The sequence below is a fragment of the Delphinapterus leucas genome, chromosome 5 (assembly GCF_059928025.1).
Source record: "Delphinapterus leucas isolate spDelLeu-1000000601 "Yukka" chromosome 5, BTC_Dleu_Yukka2, whole genome shotgun sequence".
Lineage (NCBI taxonomy): Eukaryota > Metazoa > Chordata > Mammalia > Artiodactyla > Monodontidae > Delphinapterus > Delphinapterus leucas.
In genome coordinates, this window is record NC_143133.1 from 72,038,324 (window position 1) to 72,061,294 (window position 22,971).

Sequence of the window (22,971 nt, forward strand, 5' to 3'; positions counted from 1 at the left end):
TGTCTTTGCCACAGCTCTCAGCATCTCTCAGCCAGACAGCTACTACCATCTCACAGGACTCGCTCTCTAATCCAAATTATCTGGTCTGTTTCTGCCAGAGTAATTCTTGTAAAATCAAAGCAAATCTTCCACTCTTCCTCTCTTAACACTCTGCAAGGCTTTATCCCATTTTCCTGGATAGGAAATGGGATCAGAGAGGTTAAATAACCTGTGTAGGATCACACAGGACCGTGGCAGGTAGCAGAGCTGAGGTACTCAGGTCTGCTTGACTCCCAAGCCCCTTCTCTGTCCACTTAGCACATGGCATGATCTAGCCAGAGGGCAAATGGCTGTAAGTGGGGAATTGAAGTTCACTGTGGTAAGTGCAGGAATAAAACAGCAAGGGCAAGGAGCTGCTGGTTCAATGAGGAAGGAATGGAGAGAGCTGTTCAGACTGTGGGTTCCATATGTTCTGATCATGTCAATATTATGCTAAGTCACTCACTTGCTCACTCATTCATCAAATATTTTGAGCCCTTCGATTTGCTATGGATACTAGTGATGATTGATACAAACATGAGAAAGACAAAGTCTTTAAAAAAAAACTCAGTCAAAACCAAACCAGGGAATTCCCTGGTGGTCCAGCGGTTAGGATTCCACACTTCCACTACAGGGGGCCCAGGTTCGATCCCTGGTCGGGGAACTAAGATCCCCCAAACCGTGCAGCGAGGCCAAACAATAAACAAACAAAAGAACCCCAACCCAAACAAAAATACTTAGTCTTGTAAGGAGAAGGGGATAGAAAGATGAGACAGAAGAAGAAATGGCTACAACAGAAATCAATGCTACAACAGAGCTAGTCCCCAGGTACCGTTAACCAGGCATGGAAGGTAAACCAGCAGCTTCCTTCCAGTTACAACAAGTCCATTCCATCTGGACTGCTTACCAGGCCTCCTGGGCCCTCCAGGATCTGTCCTGCCAACCTCTCTGACCACCTGTCCTCTGCCACATGTACCTACTTCTGGTTCAATTTTGCCAGGCTCCTTCCTGCCGTTGGGCCTTTGCCCTTGCTGTTCCCACAGCCTGACCTGCTCTTTCCCTGGTGTTCTGCATCCGGAACTTAGCTCCAGTGTCTCATCCTCAGAGAGGCCTCCCTGAGCGCCCTCCTCATTCACACTTTGTCACATCATCCAGTCCTTCTCCTCTTTCTCCCGGCACGAATCATGATCCAAAAGTCACTATAGTTTAGTAGTTAAGAGCATGGGCTCTGAAACCAGGTCTCAGTTCCGGCATTTTACTAAAGTAAACTTGGCCATGTTATTTAACCTCTCTGGGTCTCAGTTTTCTCATCTGAAAATGGGGATGATGACAAAGGCCCTCCTAATCTCCTAGAGTACTATAGTGGGGTTAACTGAGTTTACGTATGTAAAGCATTAACAGTGCCTGGCATTTGTGGGGGATGTAATAAAGCCACAGTGAGTGAATCGCCTCATTTTCATTCATCAACCCAATACATATTGAGTTTGAATACAGAGAGACAATAGAATGCAGGGCTGGGAATGCAACAGTGGACAGGCCAGGCATATCCTCTGTCCACAAGAGCTTACTGCCTGTCTGAACCATTTCCCTTGTTGACACAGATCTGCATTTTACTTGTAAACTTTTACCTAGAGGTCATCTGAACCTTTCCTCTTCATTCCAGTTTCTAGCTCCCACTTCCTGCCTCGGGATTCATAGTACCCAGAAGGTACCCTCTGCTAGTGCCTTATTATGGCTTGAGGTCACACATAAATCTATGCATTTTTACACCCACACAATTGGTTGCTTGTAGTTGCGTTCATTCCTTTGGAGTTAGAATCAGTTAGAGGTTTGGCTAACGAGGAATTGGTGAAAGGTCACCAAGGAGATGAGAAAAGCAGAAAAAGAGCTGAGAGGTCTACCTCTTAGCTGCTTCTTTCTGGGGACAGACTTTCCCCAAGTCTGCCTAATTTCTTCTCACCTAGATTTCACTTTGTCTTGGAAGCCTTCCCTGACTTTCTAAGACAATGGGCTCTTGAATAGACCTTGTGCTCATCCCTATAGTAAGACTTCATTCCACTGCAGGGTAACTGTCTACCCTCCTCTCTCTCCCACTTGTCTGGCTCACCGTATGGCCTGGGCCATCTTTTTGGTCTTATTCTCCATTGTATCCTCAAACCAGCAATACCTTCTTATTGTTAGCAAGTAGTGCCCTTTATGCACGTATTGAACTTAGGTAGAGGGTAAGAACCAGTAAAGTGGGTAAGTTAGGGGGCAGTGATTTATATTGTGTTACAAAAGGACTATTTACTTTTTTTTTTTGCGGTACGCGGGCCTCTCACTGTTGTGGCCTCTCCCGTTGCGGAGCACAGGCTCCGGACGCGCAGGCTCAGCGGCCATGGCTCACGGGCCCAGCCGCTCTGCCGCATGTGGGATCTTCCCGGAACGGGGCACGAACCCGTGTCCCCCGCATCGGCAGGCAGATTCTCAACCACTGCGCCACCAGGGAAGCCCAGGACTATTTACTTTTAAAAGAAGTTTTTGCAGGGTTCCATTGAGTAGGGAGTCAGGGTTATTGCTATAAAAAGAACCCTCAAGTTTCAGTGGCTAATGCCCACCAAAAAACTTTCTCAGTGATGTGACAGTTCAATTCAAGTGTTCAGTTAGCAACCTTCTAAATCCTGTGGCTCCACCATCTCTTATGCCCTTGGGGTCCTCTGCATTTGGCTAGTAGACGTGGGGAGAGAGGAAGAAGACAATCTTTCAGGACAATCACATTACTTCCCATCCCTAACAGGGACCGGTTTGCACAGCTGCACTGACCGCTAGGGAAGCTGGGGAAAGCAGTCTAGTGGGTGCCCAGGAGGAGAGGGAAGTGCATTTTGTGAGCACACAGCAGTCTCTGCCCTGGGAGCACACCCGAGCCAGCTGGCCCTGTGTAAAGTGAAGTGCTTGATCACCTGCAGTGGGTCCCAGAATAAGGAAATTGCACTGATGTCTACTGTTCTGGCTTTGCAGACGAACTCATGTGATCAAAATCTAAATCGTTGCCTCGAACTCATTGAACAAGTCGCCAAAGTGCAGGGACAACTCTTTGGGATCTTCACTACAGCAGCCCAAGAAGGTGAGAATGGCCCATGCATCCCCGTCTTTGCTTTCTTTTCTTTGTCCCTTCTCTGTGCTCTCTGGCTGGGTTGCTGTGGTTGGATTTCTCTCACTGACCTGATTTGTGGATTCTTCTAGGAGGACATTATGATGGTGTGGAAACAATCAAATCACGCCTTTTGCCTTGGCTGGAGGCCTCCTTTACTGCCGCTTCCCTAGGAAAACCTGTCGACAGCAAGGTCCCCTCTCTACAGGTAGGGATGCTAAAGGATCCTCCTAGGTGTTCAGCACCGATCAGGCTCTGGGGACTCAAACATATGTAAGACATGGTTTTTACCTAGTGAGGGGCTCAACTCTAGTTAGTGAATTGAGACATGGGTCGAAAAGGTGAGTTTCTATATACAGTAATACGTGGCATAATGAATTAAACTTCCTCCTAAGACAGATCGGCATTAAAATCTCAGCCTTGCCTACTTACTGGTGGTATGGCTTCAGGCAACTCAATAAGCCCCTGCTTCCTCAGCTGTGAAAAGGTCCTGGTGATGATCTGCATCTGGGACATTGCTGGGCCCACACTAGGCACTAAATAGTAACTTTTAAACAACAAGTTAGCCACCCAGACAGGGTACCACCGGGCGGAGTCAGAAGAGAAAGAGATCATTAGATGGGGGAAAGCTCAGTATTCTGAAAGAGTAAAATAAAACTAATTGGAAACTTCCAAGATAAGAAGAAAACTCAATTCTGGTAGATTGATCATGAGTGTCATCATTTGTGGTTGATACTGGTGGTTTCCATGTGACAGTGGCAGTGTTTTAACAGTTGAGGACCAGACTGGAAACAGAAGGCATACTTTGCTTAAGGCGCTGGTATCACTATGTCTGGATAGGCAAAACATTTGTAACCTTGACTTTAAATGTTTATATGGATTTACATAAATTCCTTTCAAGAACTGAACCATTTAGAGCAGGCCGTTCTAAGCAAGAGGGCCTTATGAGGTAGTGGCCAAAGGATTCCTGCTTAGAGATCACTGGACAGAATCCTAGTCTATCTTCTATGGTCCTGGGTAGGTTGTCCAACCTGTTAGGTCTCAGTTTCCTCATCTGTTATATGGAAACAATGCTTTTGCTGACCTAACAGGGTCACTGTGAGAGTTAAACGTGATAAACCTGCGAAACAACTTACATGTAGTAAGGGCTCTGGAGACATCAGTTGTTATTAAACAAATTTTTTATGTGGGGATTTTCATATGCCTCTTAGATTTTTAGCCCCTGTGGATGTTATTTTGGGTATAAAGATGTAGGATGATATTTCACTGTCTTTTTTAAAAATCTGAGGTATCATTTACCTGTAGTGAAAACCATAGGTTGGTGAATTTTGACAAATGGATATATTCTTGTAAGTCACACCACTATCGAGATATAAAACATTTCCATCACTTCAGAGCATTCCCTTATGCCACTTCCCAGTCCCCTCCTTCCACCCTCAGGGCAACCACTCTTCTGATTTTTGTCACTCTCCATTAATTTTGCCTGCATGGGAAATTCATGAAGACGGAACTATACATTATGTGCCGTTTTGTACTTGACTTCTTTTTTCCAGCGTAGTGTTTTTGCAATCTGCCCATGCAGTTTCATGTATTCAGACTCTGTTTTGATTTGTGTACCATTCCAGGACACGTTTGATAAGGACGGACATAAAGAGTTTGGCGCTCGGGATCGGGACATACAACAATTAGATGCTGATTTGAATGCAACTCGTAATCAACTCAACCAGGTTCAAGACGAGTAAGAGGAATGCAAGTTATTTTCTTCCAAAAAGAATTGCTTGTTCTTAACTTAATTTTTAAGTTTGAAAGGAGAATACTGGCTCATGTAAAATGTAGACATTTGCAAATAAGTCATATGATGTGTGTGTGTGTGTGTGTGTGTGTGTGTGTGTGTGTGTGTGTGTATGTGTTGGGAGGCAGTGTCTTTGAATTTGGGGACAGGATTCCTATATTACATTATGATCCCTAAGACCCTGGTCCCCTTGGCTTCATTCCTGGGGCTCCTCCTTTTCCATAGGCCCACTATCAGTCCATATGTATGAAAGAGAAAGATTGTTGCATGAAAATCTAACTTTGGGGAGGAAAATAAGAAAAGAGGCAGAAGAGGAAGGGTTAAAGAGTGAAAGATCAGGTAAAGAGAAAAATTAAGAGAAAGAGAGAAAAAGTAAGATGAAGCATCCTGCATCTATCTGTCTGTTAGGGGTTATACATGCCTAACTGAGAATCATTCAAGATTTTGGAATAACTTTTAGATATAAAAATGTATTTTTAAAAAGTTAAGCAATGTCTGGCAGTAACAGATCTCAGATGTATGCTGTGTGCAAAGCCAGGGTAGCAAGTTCAAGGAATCACTGCAAAGAAAATTGCAAACTTTGGGTTGTACTTGAGGGAGATAGACAAATGTGATGCAGCTGCTTTTAACATATCTAATAAAAATCCATCAGTAAGGTGTTTCTCCTATCACGGCATTGCTCCATGGCTGACATGTAGAGGATGGCAAGGGATTCTTTTGTCACTAGTTAAGGCTTGTGATGGAATAGGGTATGGCATTCTGCCTTGTTCTCTGATTAGATTTCCTTCTAAGGAAAACATCTCTATTGATTGATTTAATTTTGTCCGATTATAAAAGTAATACACATTTCCTTTGTCAAAATGCATATAACAAATAAAAGTATAAAGATGAAAATCGACCGTTAGTTCATGCCTGTTAACATTTTGGCATATTTTACTCCAGACATTTTTCCTTTCTCACACACACACACGGTAACAGGGTTACCTCTACACACTCCCATTCATTTTTCCAACTGGAACCACTGTCAGTGTGTAGTTTTACAGCTGCAGCAGTCAAAATTTACAAATGAACTGTGCAAAATGCCTAATTCCTCTGAATTCGTATGACTTATTTCAACTAACGTCAACTGATTTGGAGAGGGGTAAGAAGGAACCTTAAATCTGCCACTTCTTTTCTGGTTTATCGTAGTTCGTTTTGTGTAAATATTCAGTTAATTCCAAGTTCTGTTTGGGGCTGTGTTTGCCCTTTCAAGGGGTCTCATTGTCCTCCTCCTTCCTTAGACAGGCGTCTAGGGGTGAAGGACTGTTTCCGTGCTCTCCTGGTGATGGAGGAGAGGGGCTTTTTGTCTTGTACTGCCCTCTGGGTTCTTGCTGCCTTGGTTCTACCTGGGCACTGGAGTCTTGTGCTGATGGGCGCTGAATTGTGGCTCATCTGGTTAAGTTTCCTCACGCATTCGCTGGCCCCTGCTGCTGCCTCCATTTGCCTCTGGTTGTGAGGCAAAGCTTCGCGACTTTGCTGATTCTTGTCTTCAGTCAGAATCCGTAGGAGCCAGGAATTCCTACCTGCCTCTCTTGTCACTATGGCTGTGTAGTTACCCATCAGGGCCATCATGGACCAAAAATGATGATTGCACGCTTTTTTTTTTTTTTTTGCAGTACGCGGGCCTCTCACTGTTGTGACCTCTCCCGTTGTGGAGCACAGGCTCTGGACACACAGGCTCAGCAGCCATGGCTCACAGGCCCAGCCGCTCCGCAGCACGTGGGATTTTCCCAGACTGGGGCACGAACCCGTGTCCCCTGCATTGGCAGGAGGACTCTCAACCACTGAGCCACCAGGGAAGCCCTGCACGCTTTTTTTAAAAAAGCTTTTTATTTGGAAATAATTTCAAATACAGAAAATTTGCAAGAATAGTACTAAGAACACCCATATACCCTTTCACAGTCCCCTTGTCCTGTTTGCTTTATCATTTTTTAATTAATTAAATTTATTTATTTTGGGCTGTGTTGGGTCTTCGTTGCTGCATGCAGGCTTTCTCTAGTTGCAGCAAGCGGGGGCTACTCTTCATTGCAGTATGCGTGCTTTTCATTGTGGTGGCTTCTCTTGTTGAGGAGCACGGGGTCTAGGCATGCAGGCTTCAATAGTGGCGCATGGGCTCAGTAGTTGTGGCACACAGGCTTAGTTGCTCCGCGGCACGTACGATCTTCCCGGACCAGGGCTCGAACCTGTCTCCCCTGCACTGGCAGGCGGATTCTTAACCACTGCGCCATCAGGGAAGTCCCTGCTTTATCATTTGTATGTATACATTCCCTATCTGTATACACACTGCCCTCCGCCATTTGAAAGTTGCACACAGGAAGGTGATTTTCCCTTTTGCTTTTCCCTGTTTTTGTTTTTTAACCCACGTGTGGTTCATGTTCCATTTTTTAAGGCATCAGAAATGATGGAGGCTGTTCCCCACATTCTATGGTAGCCAGCTCTCTCCTCCACTACTCTGCCTACCTGTCTCTAAATCCAGGGTGCTACCTAATGTGGAATGAGGGGCCCACCCCAGGAGGTTCCCATGTCTAACCCCGTGGAGACCAGTTTAGCTGTGACTCAGTTGCAAAGGTGCAAATTCCAATAGAGTGCTGAATGGGGACAGGTCTGCTCAGGTTTGACGAGCCCTAGACGAGGGAAGACTGCTGGATTTTATGTTGGGACTCTGGTTAGAAATCTCACCTGTCCTCATTTGCTATATCCAATCTATTAGATCATCCAGTGGAATCTACCTCCTAAACGTCTCCCACACATGCTCCTTTCTATTCTACTACCACTGCCCTCATTCAAGTCGCTGTTACCTTTTGCCTCAGCCAGTTGCCTTCCAACTGGCTTCCCTGGGTCCATTCTTGCTGTACTACAACTCATTCTCCACACAGCAAATATAGATATACTTTTATTGTAGCAAGTCACCCTCTGGCTTAAAAGCTGTTAGTTGCTTCTTTTAGTACTTAGAAAAAAATTCTAAATTCCTTCCCAGGGCTCTCCCAGCCCTGCGTGATCTGACCCTACCTCTTGTCCACCCTCATCTCATGCCAAGTTCTCCTAGTCTTCTGTCTACTTCCTCACCTCGAGGCCTTTGCCTGTGCTTTTTCAGAGAAATGGAAGTCTTCTGCTGGCTCTTGGCATGGCTGGCTTTTTTCTTGTCCTTTAGGTCTCAGCTTAAATGTGACTTTCTCAGAGTCTGCGACCACTATACATTGAATGGTCTTTCCTCTCCCTCTCCTCTAATTCTCTTTCACAATCATCTAAGAATAGCACTTATTGCAAGTTGGAACTTTGAAAAATTTGTGTGAATATTTATGATCCAGTAGACTGGAAGCTCCAAAGGGTTACTGTCCTGTATCGCTATTCTGACACTTGTATCTCCAGCATCTAGCATTGTAAATTCTCTATAACTTGCTCAATGAATGAATAAATCCATAACAAAAAATAAATATGTTAGCCTGCTTAAAACAATGCTTGTCACATGAAGGTATCTCCTTTCTTCTCTCTGTATATCATCCAAGGGGGCCAAGTTTGCATGTATATTTGCTTGTATATATATGTGCTCACACATGTATGCCATGTCTCGAGAGAAAAAAACCTGATTACTGTTCACACTCCTGTTTCTTTCTTGGTCTTTTTTCTTCTTTTAATTTTCCACTGTTTTCTCTTGATAAAAATGTTCATTTTCCCATATATACTTTAAAAAATCTATAACATATTCACATTGAAATTAAATCACAGCAATTTCCTTACAATAGCCAGCATCCCTATCGTGAAGTTATTGCTCCTCTGGTTTTATTTTAGACTTCAGACATTTCATTCATGCATTCATTCATTCAGTTTTTCCGTTTTTTAAAAACATCTATATGACAGGTACTGTTTTAGGAGCTGGGGATAAAGAGATGAATAAAATAAAATCTTTGCCTTCAAGTAGTTCACAGTGTGTTTGTAATGAGATTACAGATGTGAACAAGTGTCGGAGGAGCTCAGGAGAAGGGAAGACAAACTTTTCTTGAGAGTCAGGTGTGGCCTTTGGAGAGGCACTCATTGGATGAGTGGGCGTTTGTTAGAAGAGAAGGGGATGAGATGGAATTTGGGGAAACGCACACCACCTCCTGCATTGCCTCATCAGACCTGTGCGGAATTGATAGGGATCCTGCCATCCCATTATTTCTCAGTCTGCCTCACTGTATAGGGGAGGCCAGTGTTTGACCTTCCATGCTTCCATCCAAGTGTAGGGAGGAAGACTGGTGTGAGTTTGGATAGCAGTTGCAATCTCTTAGCTTCAGAACTACTGTGATGGAAGATACTTGGTGTTCCAGGGGTGCAAGGTCAGAGAAGTCCAAAAACCTTTGCCAATCCACAATCTCTCACTGTACTAGGACAACCTCATTGAGAACCATTGGTCTTCATCCAATGGCATCCATCACATTCTCATTTCCTAAAGAAATAGTACGATTTATTATGATTTGTCTACAACAAGGAGAGTCCTTGAAACCAACAAGGACTAAGCTAGTTGAAAACTCAGGAAAACTGTGCTCAATTAGTGGTGGAAGTCAGAGGCAGGAAGACACGAAGTACTTGGTAGTCGAGTGTAATTGTGGAGGACTTTTTTATAGGCGGGCAAATAATTTTTCTATATTTAGTAAATCTGGGAAAATTAAGTCAAATGCAACTCTACAGTGCAAAGTAATAAGAATAGGTATTAGTATATTACAGAAAAATGGAGATTTTATAGAGAGGCAACCTGGGGATTCGGTGTAATTAGAGCAGATGAATTAGGAGGGTGAGAAGGAGAAACTGAACAAGTTTGTCTTTTACATTCTAATACCAGTAATTATTACCTAGTCTTTTAGAGGTAGTAGCTCTGTAATTTCTTTGTGTTTGACATCGAGGAAAGATGCTAGCATGTTTTTGCATACTAGTGTGCCATAATATTTGTAATATCATCTAATTGAATGTAGATGTCTTATAATTCGATGTTGTGTATATTGAATTTATATCATACGGCAAAAGTTCCCAACAGAACCTATGCCTTGATTTAGAAAGTCTGCCAATTTTGGAAAATCTGTCTTTAGTTACTGATTTCTCTTACAGTATGGCTGAAACTGAAAAGACTCTTAAAGAAACCAAGAACAGATCGGCCATATCCCTTCTGACTGCAGAGGGGGAAATAAATCAGCTAAGAAAGCAGTAAGAAAAAAAAAAAAATGACAGGATTATTGCAGGTTGCTGATTAACCCCTGAATTTAGCTTTTTTTAGTGCTCCATTACAATACGAAAGAATCTGTCCATAAAGATGAAAGGCAGCAATGTTTTTATTAATGTTTTATATATTTTTCTTACTACAAAACAGTACTTACCCACTATAGAAAATCTTCAAAGTACAACATGGTAGAAAGGAACCTTAGCCCTCATAATTCCAGAGCCAGTTACTGTCACAATTTGCTATTTCTTCCAATTAGTACGTTAAAAATAAAGTTAAGACAACAAAATGTAAGTATACAATTGTGGACCCCATTTTTTCATTCAACGTTATTTTTCTCTATTACTAAGAAAAAATAAAGCAGAGCTTAGTCTTAAATAGGTACATCATATTTCCTCATTTGGGTATTTCCCTAACATGGAATATTTACTTTGATGCCAATTTTCAACATTGGAAATAATTTTTTGTGGTCAATCTTAGTTTAAATTTCAGATTATCCTCTAAAGATAAATTTCTAGAAGGGGAAAATAAACACTGATCCTTTAAGGGTATACTTTTTTCAATCTTAACTTTGATTTTTTTTTCCCCAAAAAAGAGCAAATGGGAGTTGCAGTAAAAAAAAAAAAAAAAAAAAAATATATATATATATATATATATATATATATATATACACACACATACGTACGTACATACCTTTCTATTGCCTTAATACATGTTCCAATTGTTCTGATTTCTTCAGGAACATCCATAAATTTTAGCTTGGAGCACTAATCTCATTTCCTAGTTGATATAGCTTCTCAAATTCTTTGAGCATATTACTCAGCAATTCCCTATCGCACCAATTCTGTTCTTTACTGTTTCTAGGGCAGCTTTTAATTCTGCTATTGCATTTTTAGCTTTTCTACATCCTTCTTAATCTTACGCCTTCCCTTCTCTTCTTACACCATTGTTATTTTCATCACAGCATGTTCTCTTCTTATGGCTTTTGCTCTCTTGTATGATGGCCCTACTTCTTTTTATTAATGAGGATGCCAGTTTTATTTCTAAAGCTTTACTCCTTTCCATAGTAGTACATTATTTTCGTAGGTCCACACTTCTGCTTGGTGGTGTGGATGGATGTTACTCAATTTCCACTGCAGTTTCCCCCCACATTCCATCTGTTCAGAGAATAGAAGAGCTAGTGAGAATAGATTATCTCTTTGACCAGCTTCTGGACTAGGTTTTGGAGATCACAGGCTTCCAGAGTTTTGTGCAGTGAAGCCGTCCAACGTAGAATAGTATGTCTCTGCTTTGCCTCTGCAAAGACTTCATGACTCTGCCCACTCTGCTTTGGCTAGAGGATTTGCATGCCTATCTTTTCTTCAGGAGCCTTTTTCCATGCAAGCTACAGACATGATGTGGCACCCTGACCCTGGCAATTCTGCTCTTTGTTCATTTGTGTTTGATCCCCTGTATTTCCATCCGAGTTTCCCAGGGCAATAACGGCACACTAAATAAAGCAGCCTCCTTAAGTAGGCCAATTGCGGTTTATTACCTTTCCTCCATCCCTCCCTTTCTCTCTTTTCTTTCAAACCTTTTTTTCTGTTCAGGCTTACATCTCTTCAAGCCCAGGAGGAATCTCGCCTCAGACACTCAGAGCATAGGAGCTCAGAGAAGCGGGGCTCCGAGCGTAGGAGAGAGGAGCTGCGGGGCTCGGAGCCCCAGGGCTTGGAGCAGATGGGCGCGGACAGGTGGAGCGTAGACCAGAGGAAGACAGAAGCGATATGCGATTATGAGAAACAGCTCCGAACGCTGAAGGACAAGATAGCTGTTCTGTCCGCTGAAAAATCTGTACTCCAAGGAAGGTCTGACACATTCTCACAGATCTTTTCATTTAAGCTCCTTTTGTTGAGGTAGTGATAAAAGCCTGGCTTGGAAAAGGAAAAAAGAAAAAGAAAAAAGAAAAATAAAATGATATCCTGAGCGCGAACCCCAATAATATGGAAAACTTTGAATTGTAGAGGGATTGTTTTCTCTAACTTCACCCTTCCGTAGAGAAAATACCTCGTGGATTGACAATACTTGGGCACTAATTAATTTCGGACTGACATTGAAGCTTAAGGAATGAAACTAAGACATGCCAAAGGAAGGTTCTTTGTCTTGATACCAGATTTGAGCGCCTATAATGCAAAAGGCGGTACCCATGCTGAAAGACTGTTCCATGAAAGGGGGAGGGTCCTGTTCTCTGAGTTCTAGGAGTTCTCTCGCCAGGATGACCAACTGTCATTTCACACGGTATTGCCTTTTTTACATCTCACTTTGTTTGATGGAATGAGTAGGTAAGGGAATGTGAAATTCCCTTCTACTGATGGACAGAACGTTAAGACAGGTCATTCAGACAATGTTCAGTGAGGACAAAGTAGAGTGTTTCTCTCTTTGGAGTTTCTGCATTTTCCTTGTTCTTTCTAACACTTCCTCTCTTCCCCCCCCCCCCCCAGCCCCACAGTGTGCCCAGATTCAGGCTATCAAAGCCACCCCTAACCCTGTTCTCCATTCCCCTAAATGTCACCTTAGGCTTTCATTTTGGGGAGTCACTCCATCAGTGTTGTGCGAGTGCCAACTTGTAATAGCTCTGGGAACTGATTCTGTGCATTTCTACCCAACTCTGGTTTCAGTGACGTCACATTGATAGTTTGAAATTGGCTATGGTGAGAGTATTTGTTGCATCATGGAAACTGGCGAACACTATAAATGAGGGCTTTTTTTCCCTTTCCACCTTCGGAGAGTCTGCTTTGTACTACCTTTTGCCCCACAGTTCCTTCTACAAAACTTCTCTTTTTGGTGGCCCATTCCCTTTGGACTAGCTAGTCTGATCATTTACTTTGTACTTGGTAGCAATATACGTTTCACTGATGGAATGCTTTTCGATTCACCAAGTACTTCCACATGTATTAGCTCACTTGATAACCTCCCCACCATCCCGAAATAGGGCACAAATTATGTAGGTGAAAATGGAGGACCTGCGGAGGAGAAAATGACTGCAAACGGTTCCATTGCTATGGAAGGAGAACACAGAATTTCTTTCTCATTGTTCAATCAGTGTTCATCTCATTTTATACCAGAAAGCTCAGTGATGTGTTAGTGGCCCAAGGTTGGGGTAAGAAATACTGAAAATCTGACTTTTTATTTAACTCTCGCTCTTGCTAGCTGTGTTACTCTAGGATAGCCTTCTTAGCATTTCTGAGCCTCAACTTCTTCATCTGTAAAAGGGCCAACAATCAATGCTAACCTTACCTGGCTGCTTGAAGGATAAATTGATGTGCTGAGTGAGTAAAAGTGTGTTATAAATTCTAATGCACCAGGCAAATATAGAGTATTGTTTTTTGTTTGTGGTCCTATTTGAGGCCTTATGGTGACACAGTGTCTCTCACAGGGAGCTGCTCTCCCTGTTCCCATGGCTTCTGGTTTATGGGGAGAGAAGCAGCCGAGTCTAGGAACAAGAGAGTGAAGGGAATCAGAGCGCTTCCCTGCCTGATTCTTGTTCACCAACAGGTCCGCCAGGAGCCGGTCTCCGAGCCCTGACCCTCGCAGCCGCGGCCGCAGCCGCAGTCACAGCCGCAGCCGCAGACGGTCCACCAGCCTCTCCACCGCGGTCGCGAAGGTCAGGAGCCCGTCTCCGAGTCGCGCCAAACTGTCCAGCGTGGCGCGCAAGGCCGCCCTGCTGTCCCGGTTCAACGACGCCTATTCCCAGACCCGCCTGGATGCGCAGTGCCTGCTGCGGCGCTGCATCCACAAAGCCGAGACGGTGCAGCGGATCATCTACATCGCGGCAGTGGTACGTGAGCCTCGCGCGCGCGCCGCTGCACTTCCGCGGTCCAAGGGCGCTGCGGCCAGGCAGTGCTTGGGTAAACTGAACAAGACGGCTTAAAAAAGACTTGGTAGGGCCTGAGGTCACTGAAGGAGGGTGGGTTTCCATCTGTCTCCTCCCTCCCTGCCTGCCTTCCATTACAGATATTTGCGATGAATTATTTTTCACACTCAATAACTATTCATATATGTTAATATCTATTTTGACCAGACATTTGTTGAAGCATCCACAAATGTAGGACTATCTCAGATGGGTATATACGAAGTTGATTCGCGCTGGATCTTCTATTGTAATATGGGTATATGTACGCACAACGGATATATTATTGCTAAGGGCTATCATTTGTTTGGTTACCTTCCCTTCTTAGAAAAATCAAAAGGCTGTGATTGTGTTCACTCTTCTGTTTAGTTAACTAAGAGTAGTTACTAGAACTGCTAACCACTTGAGTATGGCAAGATTAAAAAGTGCTCATATATAATCTCAAAATCCAAAGCAAATGCATTTGTTCTGTGGGTACCATACGGAGATACTAAGAGTCTGTAATGAGAACAGCTAAATATTAACAAACAAAACAAAATATTGGTGTGAGAGCAGAATTATCAGAATCTACCGGACTTTATCCTATATTTATTCATTTATATCAGGAGTCAGCAAACTGTGACCCCTGGGCCATATCTGGCCCTGATCTGTAATTCTAAGAGAAATACCACCCAAGAGCTAACATATGAGAATGGTTTTACATTTTAAAGGGCTGTAAAAAAAAAAAAAAAGACAGAGACAATTATGTGACCGGCAAAGCCTAAAATATTTACTATCTGGCTTTTTACAGAAAAAAGAATTTATATCATTAAGAATTATTTAATTTATATATAATTTATATAATTAAGAATCATGTACTGAGTTGGTTAAAGTTCTGTAATTGTAGAGGCTATATCTTTCATGCATAACTGAGTTTTCCCCGTGCCTGCTATATTACAGGCATTTAATAAATATTTGTTGAATTAATATATGCCAGGAAACATGTCAAGACGCTTGATATGTGTCTATGTATGACGTGACCACTAGATTGATAATTTTCTCTTATTTCTTGACCAGTAGTATGATGTTGCTGTGGGATCAAAGCATCAACTAGCATATTTCAAGTATTTATGTAACCACAGGTGATTTTATTTCCTTGAATGCCTGCATTGTCCTGCTCCTTGCAATCAGGATTACCAGAACAGTGGTCAACTGTCTTGAAATTAGTGAATATGGGTAGTCTTATATGTATTTATGTACTTTCCAAAATTTAGATATGTATTTTCTCCCAGATTAAAAGTAGTTTTGACCATGGGTTTAGTTACCAGAAGTCAAGTATGATGTTGAATTTTTGTTGGGCATTCTTTCTTCATTCCTTGCTTTGGACCTCTTTACCTGCCTCCTCCCACCAGATAAATTTGCTGTACTTTTATGTGCAGGAGGCGTTCCATGTAGCTAAAACAGCATTCAGACACTTTAAGATCCGTGTGAGGAAATCGCTGACACCGTCTTATGCAGGGTCAAATGACTTTGAGGATGCTGTCTTGGATTATATCATTTGTCATCTTGATCTATATGATTCCCAAAGCAGTGTTAATGTAAGTGTTGGGTCTTTTATTGGGACTGGTTTGCTGCTGCTGCTGTTTATAATGAATACTAATAACTCAGAAATCCATCCAGCTTAGTGTTGCATCTATGTAATGGAAGGGCGGGAATGAGCATCCAATATATTTTGTAGAACCAGTCATTATTGGCTCTTTCTTTCTTAGACATATTATGAGGAAAATATTTTGAGCTTTCTAGTTTTATTCTTCAGGCAGGCTCTTAAGATTGGAAGATAGAATACCATAGTGCTTAGGAGCAATGATTTTGGGAAAGATAGCTATGGATTTGCATCCTGGTTCTGCCACTTACTAGCTGTGTGACCTTGCACATTTACTTAACCTCTCTGTGCTTTAGTTTTCTAATCTTAAAATGGGAGCAACAATGGTCATGACCCCATAGAGTTTTTGAGAGGATTAAATGAAAGGAAGCAGGTAATTTGCTTAGCACAAGAGTTGGCACAGAGTAAACTCTCAATAAAAGCAAGCTATTATAATTATTATTATAGTTTATGAACAAGTCAGAGTCCTGTGTTGGCGATTATATAACTTGCTCAGAATAGAAAAATAAGGAAATAATAAATAAAAGCTACTAAGTGTTTTTGCTTTAGTTTTTTGTTTATGGAGACTTTCTTGGCCTTTAGTATGTCATTTGTCCTCTGTCATCTTTCCTCCTTCTCTGTTTCAGCACATGCACTTCTCTTCTAGTTTACCTTGTTTTCACTCACATGCTCTTTCCCCCTCCCAGCAGTCATAACGTCCTTAGGATTGTCAGTGTGTATTTCACAGGTTGGTAACAAGGTGATGCCATCTTTTTGTTTTTCAGGATGTGATCCGAGCCATGAATGTCAATCCCAAGATTTCATTCCCTCCTGAAGTTGATTTTTGCCTCCTCAGTAACTTCATCCAGGAGATATGTTGCATTGCCTTTGCAATGCAGACTTTAGACCCACCCCTCGACATTGCATTTGGGGCCGATGGAGAAATTTTTAATGATTGCAAGTAAGAGACATAGGAGCAGAAGCTAAGGGATTCTTTATAAATAAATTATCTTGTCTGTATTCTCTGGGAACAATTTAGGGAAAAGAACTCTGGGTGGGGAAATCAACAGACATTACCTGATTTTCAGGCCCAGCCATATACTTCTCTGTACTACAGGGCAGGGCCCTCTTCTGGGGTCATTTTCCTTCTAGGTCAAATGTGCTTCAGAGGTGATGTTATGATTTCCATTGAACATATTGGTCTTGGGGAGAACTAATGAGTACCTGGAGTCTGTTTGGAACTCTTTAAAAGAAAAGTGCTAGGGAGGAGATATGGGGATATATGTATATGTATAGCTGATTCACTTTGTTATAAAGCAGAAACTAACACACCATTATAAAGCAATTGTACTCCAACAAAGATGTTAAAAAAAAGTGCTATAGAAATACAGACATATATTGCTTTTTATTGTTTAAAATTTTTTTTAATTGAGGTATAATTGACATACAAGATTGTATTAGTTTCACGTCTACAACAATAATGATTATACATTTGTATATATTGTGAAATGATTATCACCATCAGTCACCATATATAGTTACAAAACTTTTTTTTCTTCCAATGAGAACTTTTAAGATCTATTCTCTAAGCAACTTTCAAATTTGCAATACAGTATTATTAACTATATTGTTAACAATTATACGTCTGCATAACATTTATTTTGTAACCGGAAGTTTGTACCTTTTGACTTCCCTAACCCATTTTGCCCCCATGTCCAGAAACCACTAATCTGTTTTCTGTATCTGTGAGCTTGGTTTTTGTTTGTTTGTTTGCTTTAGAGTCCACATATAAGTGAGATTGTATGGCATTTGTCTTTCTCTGTCTGACTTATTTCATAATGCCCTCGAGGTCCATCCATGTTGTCTCACTTGACAAGATTTCATTCTCTTTTCTTTAAATAGCGAAGTAGTATCCCATTGTATAGATACCACAACTTTTTAAACCATTAATCCATCAATGAACACTTAGATGTCCATCTTGGCTATTGTAAATAAAGCAGCAATGAACATGGGGGTGTATATATCTTTTCAAATTAGTGTTTAGTTTTCTTTGGATAAATACCTAGAAGTGGAATTGCTGGATCATATGGTAATTCTGTTTTTAATTTCTTTTTAAAATAAATCTATTTATTTATTTTTGGCTGCTTTGGGTCTTCGCTGCTGCGTGCGGGTGGGCTTTCTCTATTTGCGGTGAGCGGGGGCTAATGTTCGTTGCGGTGCACGGGCTTCTCATTACGGTGGCTTCTCTTGTTGCAGAGCATGGGCTCTAGGCACGCGGGCTTCAGTAGTTGCGGCACGTGGGCTCAGTAGCTGTGGCTCGCGGGCTTAGTAATTGTGGCTTACGGACTCTAGAGCGCAGGCTCAGCAGTTGTGGTGCACGGGCTTAGTTGCTCCGCGGCATGTGGGATCTTCCCGGACCAGGGCTCGAACCCGTGTTCCCTGCACTGGCAGGCGGATTCTTAACCACTGCGCCATCAGGGAAGTCCCCAGCATGAGAAATCTTATACGTTGCCTGTGGGACTTAGATGGTCTCTGTCTCTAGCATTTCCATGAATTACAATTCTTGTAATCCTGAGAAGGAACAAGACTAGTCTGACATGACTTTTTTTTTTGTCAGTTTAAAAAAATTGAAGTATAATTGATTTACAGTATTGTGTTGGGGTGGCTCCATCGTGCAGTGATAGCACATTGCACTTCTACAATGCTGTGTTAATTTCTGCTCTACAGCAACGTGATTCAGTTACACATATGCATATCTCTATATACATTCTTTTTAAAATATTCTTTTTCATTATGGTTTATCATAGGATATTGTATATAGTTCTCTGTGCTCTACAGTGGGACCTTGTTGTTTATCCATCTAAATATACTAGTTTGGGGCTTCCCTGGTGGCGCAGTGGTTGAGAGTCCGCCTGCCGATGCAGGGGACACGGGTTCGTGCCCTGGTCCGGGAAGATCCCACATGCCGCGGAGCAGCTGGGCCTGTGAGCCATGGCCACTGAGCCTGCGTGTCTGGAGCCTGTGCTCTGCAACGCGAGAGGCCACAACAGTGAGAGGCCCACATACCGCAAAAAATATATATATATAAATAAAATAAAATAAAAAATAAATAAATATACTAGTTTGCATCCGCTAACCCCAACCTTCCAGTCCATCCCTCCCACAACCCTTCCCCCACGGCAACCACCAGTCTGTTCTCTATGACATGACTTGTTTTTAGTGAGTGCATGTCGGGTCCTTGTTATCAGTGGTTCCTATTCTAGGAGCCCACAACTATCTCTTTAATAATAGAATGAGGATCCATATTTATCTAAGTGTGAGCAGAATAAAAGATGAGAATTTACACTGAGGTCCGCTTCCCTCCCAGTTAGGTTACATAACTGCTTATCTTCTCTTTCTTGTTCTTTTGGGTGTTTAAAATAGGTACCGTCGAAGCTATGACTCCGATTTCACGGCTCCCTTGGTCTTCTATCACGTGTGGCCTGCTCTCATGGAGAATGACTGTGTCATTATGAAGGGAGAAGCTGTCACCAGGAGAGGGGCTTTTGTATGGTGGCCTTGCATAATGACAATTCATCCCAAGTGTTTGATTCACAAGTTCGAGAACATTTATAAACCCAGAGATTCTATAAAAGAAGTTCATAAAGGGTTATTTGATAAGATTTCGTACAAAGGAGAGGAAAGGGACTGGCTGGGAAAGAACAGATTCTTTTCTTTGATTCTTCCATGAGTCTTCATCATTCCCTGGCAGTCATTTCTTTGTTTATTGCTTTATTTACAAGATAGAACTGGTCCTATTTGCCCCCTTTGTCTTAGAAATATTATGCTATTATAAGGGCAAAGCCCCTTGAGCTCAACTTTTAGAGGCCCTCTACAGTTCTAAGCATTTAAAAGTGATCGATTAACTGTCAGAAAACAATTGGCCCAAGTTTTACTGATAGTTCTGTATTTTGGAATATGATGAATGTGTCCTGTTTTTCTCTCCTTGGTACGATGTGTAGGGAGGGGAGGGATGGAGAAAAAGAGGGCAGAGGAGGTGGGGAGAGAAGAGCCAATCAGTTTTGGAGGGTTGCTTCCTATATACATTGGCCGTAGAATGTTTTGAACATGTTAAATAATTGGACAGCCTTCAGAATGGAGTCTTAGGTATGCAAGTGTGTAAGTGTGTGTGTTAAGGTGGGGAGAGGATGTTGGAACTGGTTGCTACGGGTGCTTGGATAGTCTATATTGTGTTCCCATTATGGAGTTTTACCCTGCCCTTCCTAGAAGTTAAGTGAATTCAGGAGAGGAGCTCCCAGGTCCAGAGCAAAGCCACCATCTGGGTGGTCTCAGTTCCTGTTCTCTTTGACCTGGAGGATAGGGGAAGCGCTTCATGGCAGCTTTTCACACATGAAGTGGAGAAGCGGAGTACTGTATTTAAAAGAACTTAAGAACTTAAGCTTAAACATCCCACTGTAGCATAAAGTATCTCAATGAAAATATTCTGTGCTGTAAGAGTTGAGCCCATAGAAACTGGGTTGCGTTGACTTGGCAATCGCACGTGCTCTACAACGAATGAACTCATAAAACGTGCTTCTTGCCCTTACAACAATTACCCTCTGTTAAGGAACTCTTGTAAACTGTCTGCAGTGCAATGTGGAGGGGAGGGAGAGGAAATAGCCACTATTCCTATGTTCTCCATCAAATAGCAATGCCTTTTAACTTCCTTCTTCTCTCCCCTCCAGTATGTCACCAATATTTACCCAAGCTTAAACTCCTAAAACAAAGAAAATGCCCTAAAAGCAAGAACCCGGGAAAGGGTTGAATGACGGGAATTGATGAGAAGACTTTGACTAGTAAAATCTCATTATAGGAAATAAAATTTTCTTTTTGTTCGTTAACTTAGTTGGACAGTAGGTGGGCCACAGTAGTGATTCACTCACTCACTTATTCATTAATTCATTTTATTCAATAGTTATTTATGACCCAAGCTCTGTGTTTAGGTGCTGGGGATTCAGCAATGAACAAAACAAACACAAATCCCTGACCAGATGGAGCTTACGTTCTCCAACACTTGCAAACTTGAATGTAATTTCTAACAGTTTACTCATCAAAACAAAGTTCCACTAGCATCATGAATCTGAATATCCCAAAGTTCATTGTAATGGGATTTTATTTGAGAAGTACACTAGAGCTATTGTCAAATATTGGGCAGCTATAGCAAATGAGTGTACTTATACTGGCGACCACTAATGGGCAAGCGTAATCATATCAGGAAAACCTCTTGTTCGTTCTATGGGATATGAGTATTGTTTTAAGCCACCTGGGCTTTCACAAACTATTGACTATTTTTCTCTTTCTCCTTTTCTAGTGGAATTCAGTGCGATCTCTAAGTCGATGTCGAAGCAGGAGTTTAAGTCCCATCTGCCCTCGTAGCCGTATTAGTTTAAGCACGGTATGTATCTGTCTAATCATTTTTACACAAAATCATCTTATGGTTGACTTTTTTTTTTTGTCCACAGTCACCTATAAAAGAGGCGATGATAAGTTTGTAGGTAGAAAGAGAACCTACTACAATCACCCCAGATTGATTTTTATACTACCTTGGCTAAGGAATTTATCATTCTAGAAAGAAGGAAGCAGAGGTAGATTTTTTCTTCATTAGTTGAAAGAATAATAGACTTCAGTTATTTCGTGTTTTATTTTTATCTTTAAATGAAAATGGGCTATTAGCTATGAGTCTCCTGAGCAGAGAATAGGATATCTTAGTCAACTGATCTCTGCACACATCAGTCTCTGGTATCTCTAGAACTTCTTGTATGAGTTTGGAGAAATTGCTCAAATGGTCTGGATTTTAATACTGTATAAAGGGCATTGCAGGTCTTAATTTTCCTCCAAACTTCCAAGTAGGAAGAATTAAGATTAGTCTCTGTGTATTCATCCTTAGGATTACTAACACATATATCAAAGAAAAAAATAACAGCAAAAACATCTCTGAAAACTGTGGATATAATATCCCTAAAAACTAACATTATTATGATTCACCACTGTTCATTCATTCAACACATAATATTTAGTCAATGTCTTTTGAATACAGATCTAGACCAAGACATGTTAAGATACCATATAGGCTAACAATTTGCTGTTCCTCCAAATAAAAATTCTTTAAATATTTGTTCAAACTTGTTTTAGGGAGAGTGGTAGAGAAGGCAACTTCTCTGAAATTATCTCTAGTGATGCAACTCTAGCCCTAAACTTCTAAACCCCTCTCAACAAAACATTATGTTTGATAACATTCTTTTTTTTTATAAATTTATTTATTTTTGGCTGCATTGTGTCTTCATTGCTGCATGCGGGCTTTCTCTAGTTGGGACAAGCAGGGGCTACTCTTCGTTGCAGTGCACAGACTTCTCATTGCGGTGGCTTCCCTTGTTGTGGAGCACGGGCTCTAGGCATGCAGGCTTCAGTAGTTGTAGCACACGGGCTCAGTAGTTGTGGCTCGCGGACTCTAGAGTGCAGGTTCAGTAGTTGTAGCACACGGGCTTAGTTGCTCTGCAGCATGTGGGATCTTCCTGGACTAGGGCTTGAACCCGTGTCCCCTGCATTGGCAGGCAGATTCTTAACCACTGTGCCACCAGGGAAGCCCTGATAACGTTCTTATCAAACATTTTTTCCATTATCGGTTGGATGCTAGTGTGTATGTGTGTGTGAGCGATACAGAAATGACTAAAACATGGTTTCTTCCCTGAATGGGTTTCAATATAGGAAGATCAGTATGATTTCAACGAAGTAACTGAATGTTACAGCTGTCGGAGGAGGTTGAGATTCCCTCTGGATTTAGTTCACGGTGGAGTTGTTATGTGATCTGGCAGAATTTTTGTGGGCTGGGAAACTGGGGACGACTATCCACATGAAAGAAATGGCCTGAGAATGGAAAGCCATGTGTCAGACACAGTTCTTTAGCTCTTGCTGATTTTAATATAACTTAATTATCCTTATTGCCAAATAGGTATTCACAGTAGGAAAAAGTGAAAGGAGAGTACATTTAATGGGCTGATAAATGAAAAAGACATATTATGAGTTTTATACTGGAAGAATCACAATGCTCATTCTAAGAGGAAGTGTTCTGTCAGAAGAAATAGCCATATTAGACACCTGTTGCACGTACAGCCATGGCAAATTTTAACTCTGGGCCCTCATTGGAAAGCTTAGCAATGGGCAATGTCCCTCTGTAATAAGTACCTGTGTATGTTTGAACCCATCCTCTCTTTTTCCTACTTTGTGCCCAGGGAGAGCAAACTTAAGCTTTTGATAG

At 41.8% G+C, this 22,971-nt stretch overlaps 1 protein-coding gene across 1 annotated transcript in view; it reads left to right on the forward strand.

Moving 5' to 3' along the window:
• The window catches only part of SPATA18 (spermatogenesis associated 18), a 28,597-nt gene extending 6,929 nt beyond the window's left edge, over positions 1-21,668 (forward strand). The window contains exons 2-11 of the mRNA XM_022567136.3: positions 3,016-3,121; positions 3,241-3,356; positions 4,774-4,886; positions 10,062-10,157; positions 11,760-12,014; positions 13,702-13,984; positions 15,475-15,633; positions 16,463-16,638; positions 19,101-19,224; positions 21,028-21,668. Coding sequence (XP_022422844.3) covers positions 3,016-3,121; positions 3,241-3,356; positions 4,774-4,886; positions 10,062-10,157; positions 11,760-12,014; positions 13,702-13,984; positions 15,475-15,633; positions 16,463-16,638; positions 19,101-19,224; positions 21,028-21,285 — 1,686 coding nt within the window. The 3' untranslated portion in view covers positions 21,286-21,668. The remainder of the gene's footprint in view (positions 1-3,015; positions 3,122-3,240; positions 3,357-4,773; positions 4,887-10,061; positions 10,158-11,759; positions 12,015-13,701; positions 13,985-15,474; positions 15,634-16,462; positions 16,639-19,100; positions 19,225-21,027) is intronic.
• The last annotated feature ends 1,303 nt before the right edge of the window (positions 21,669-22,971 follow it).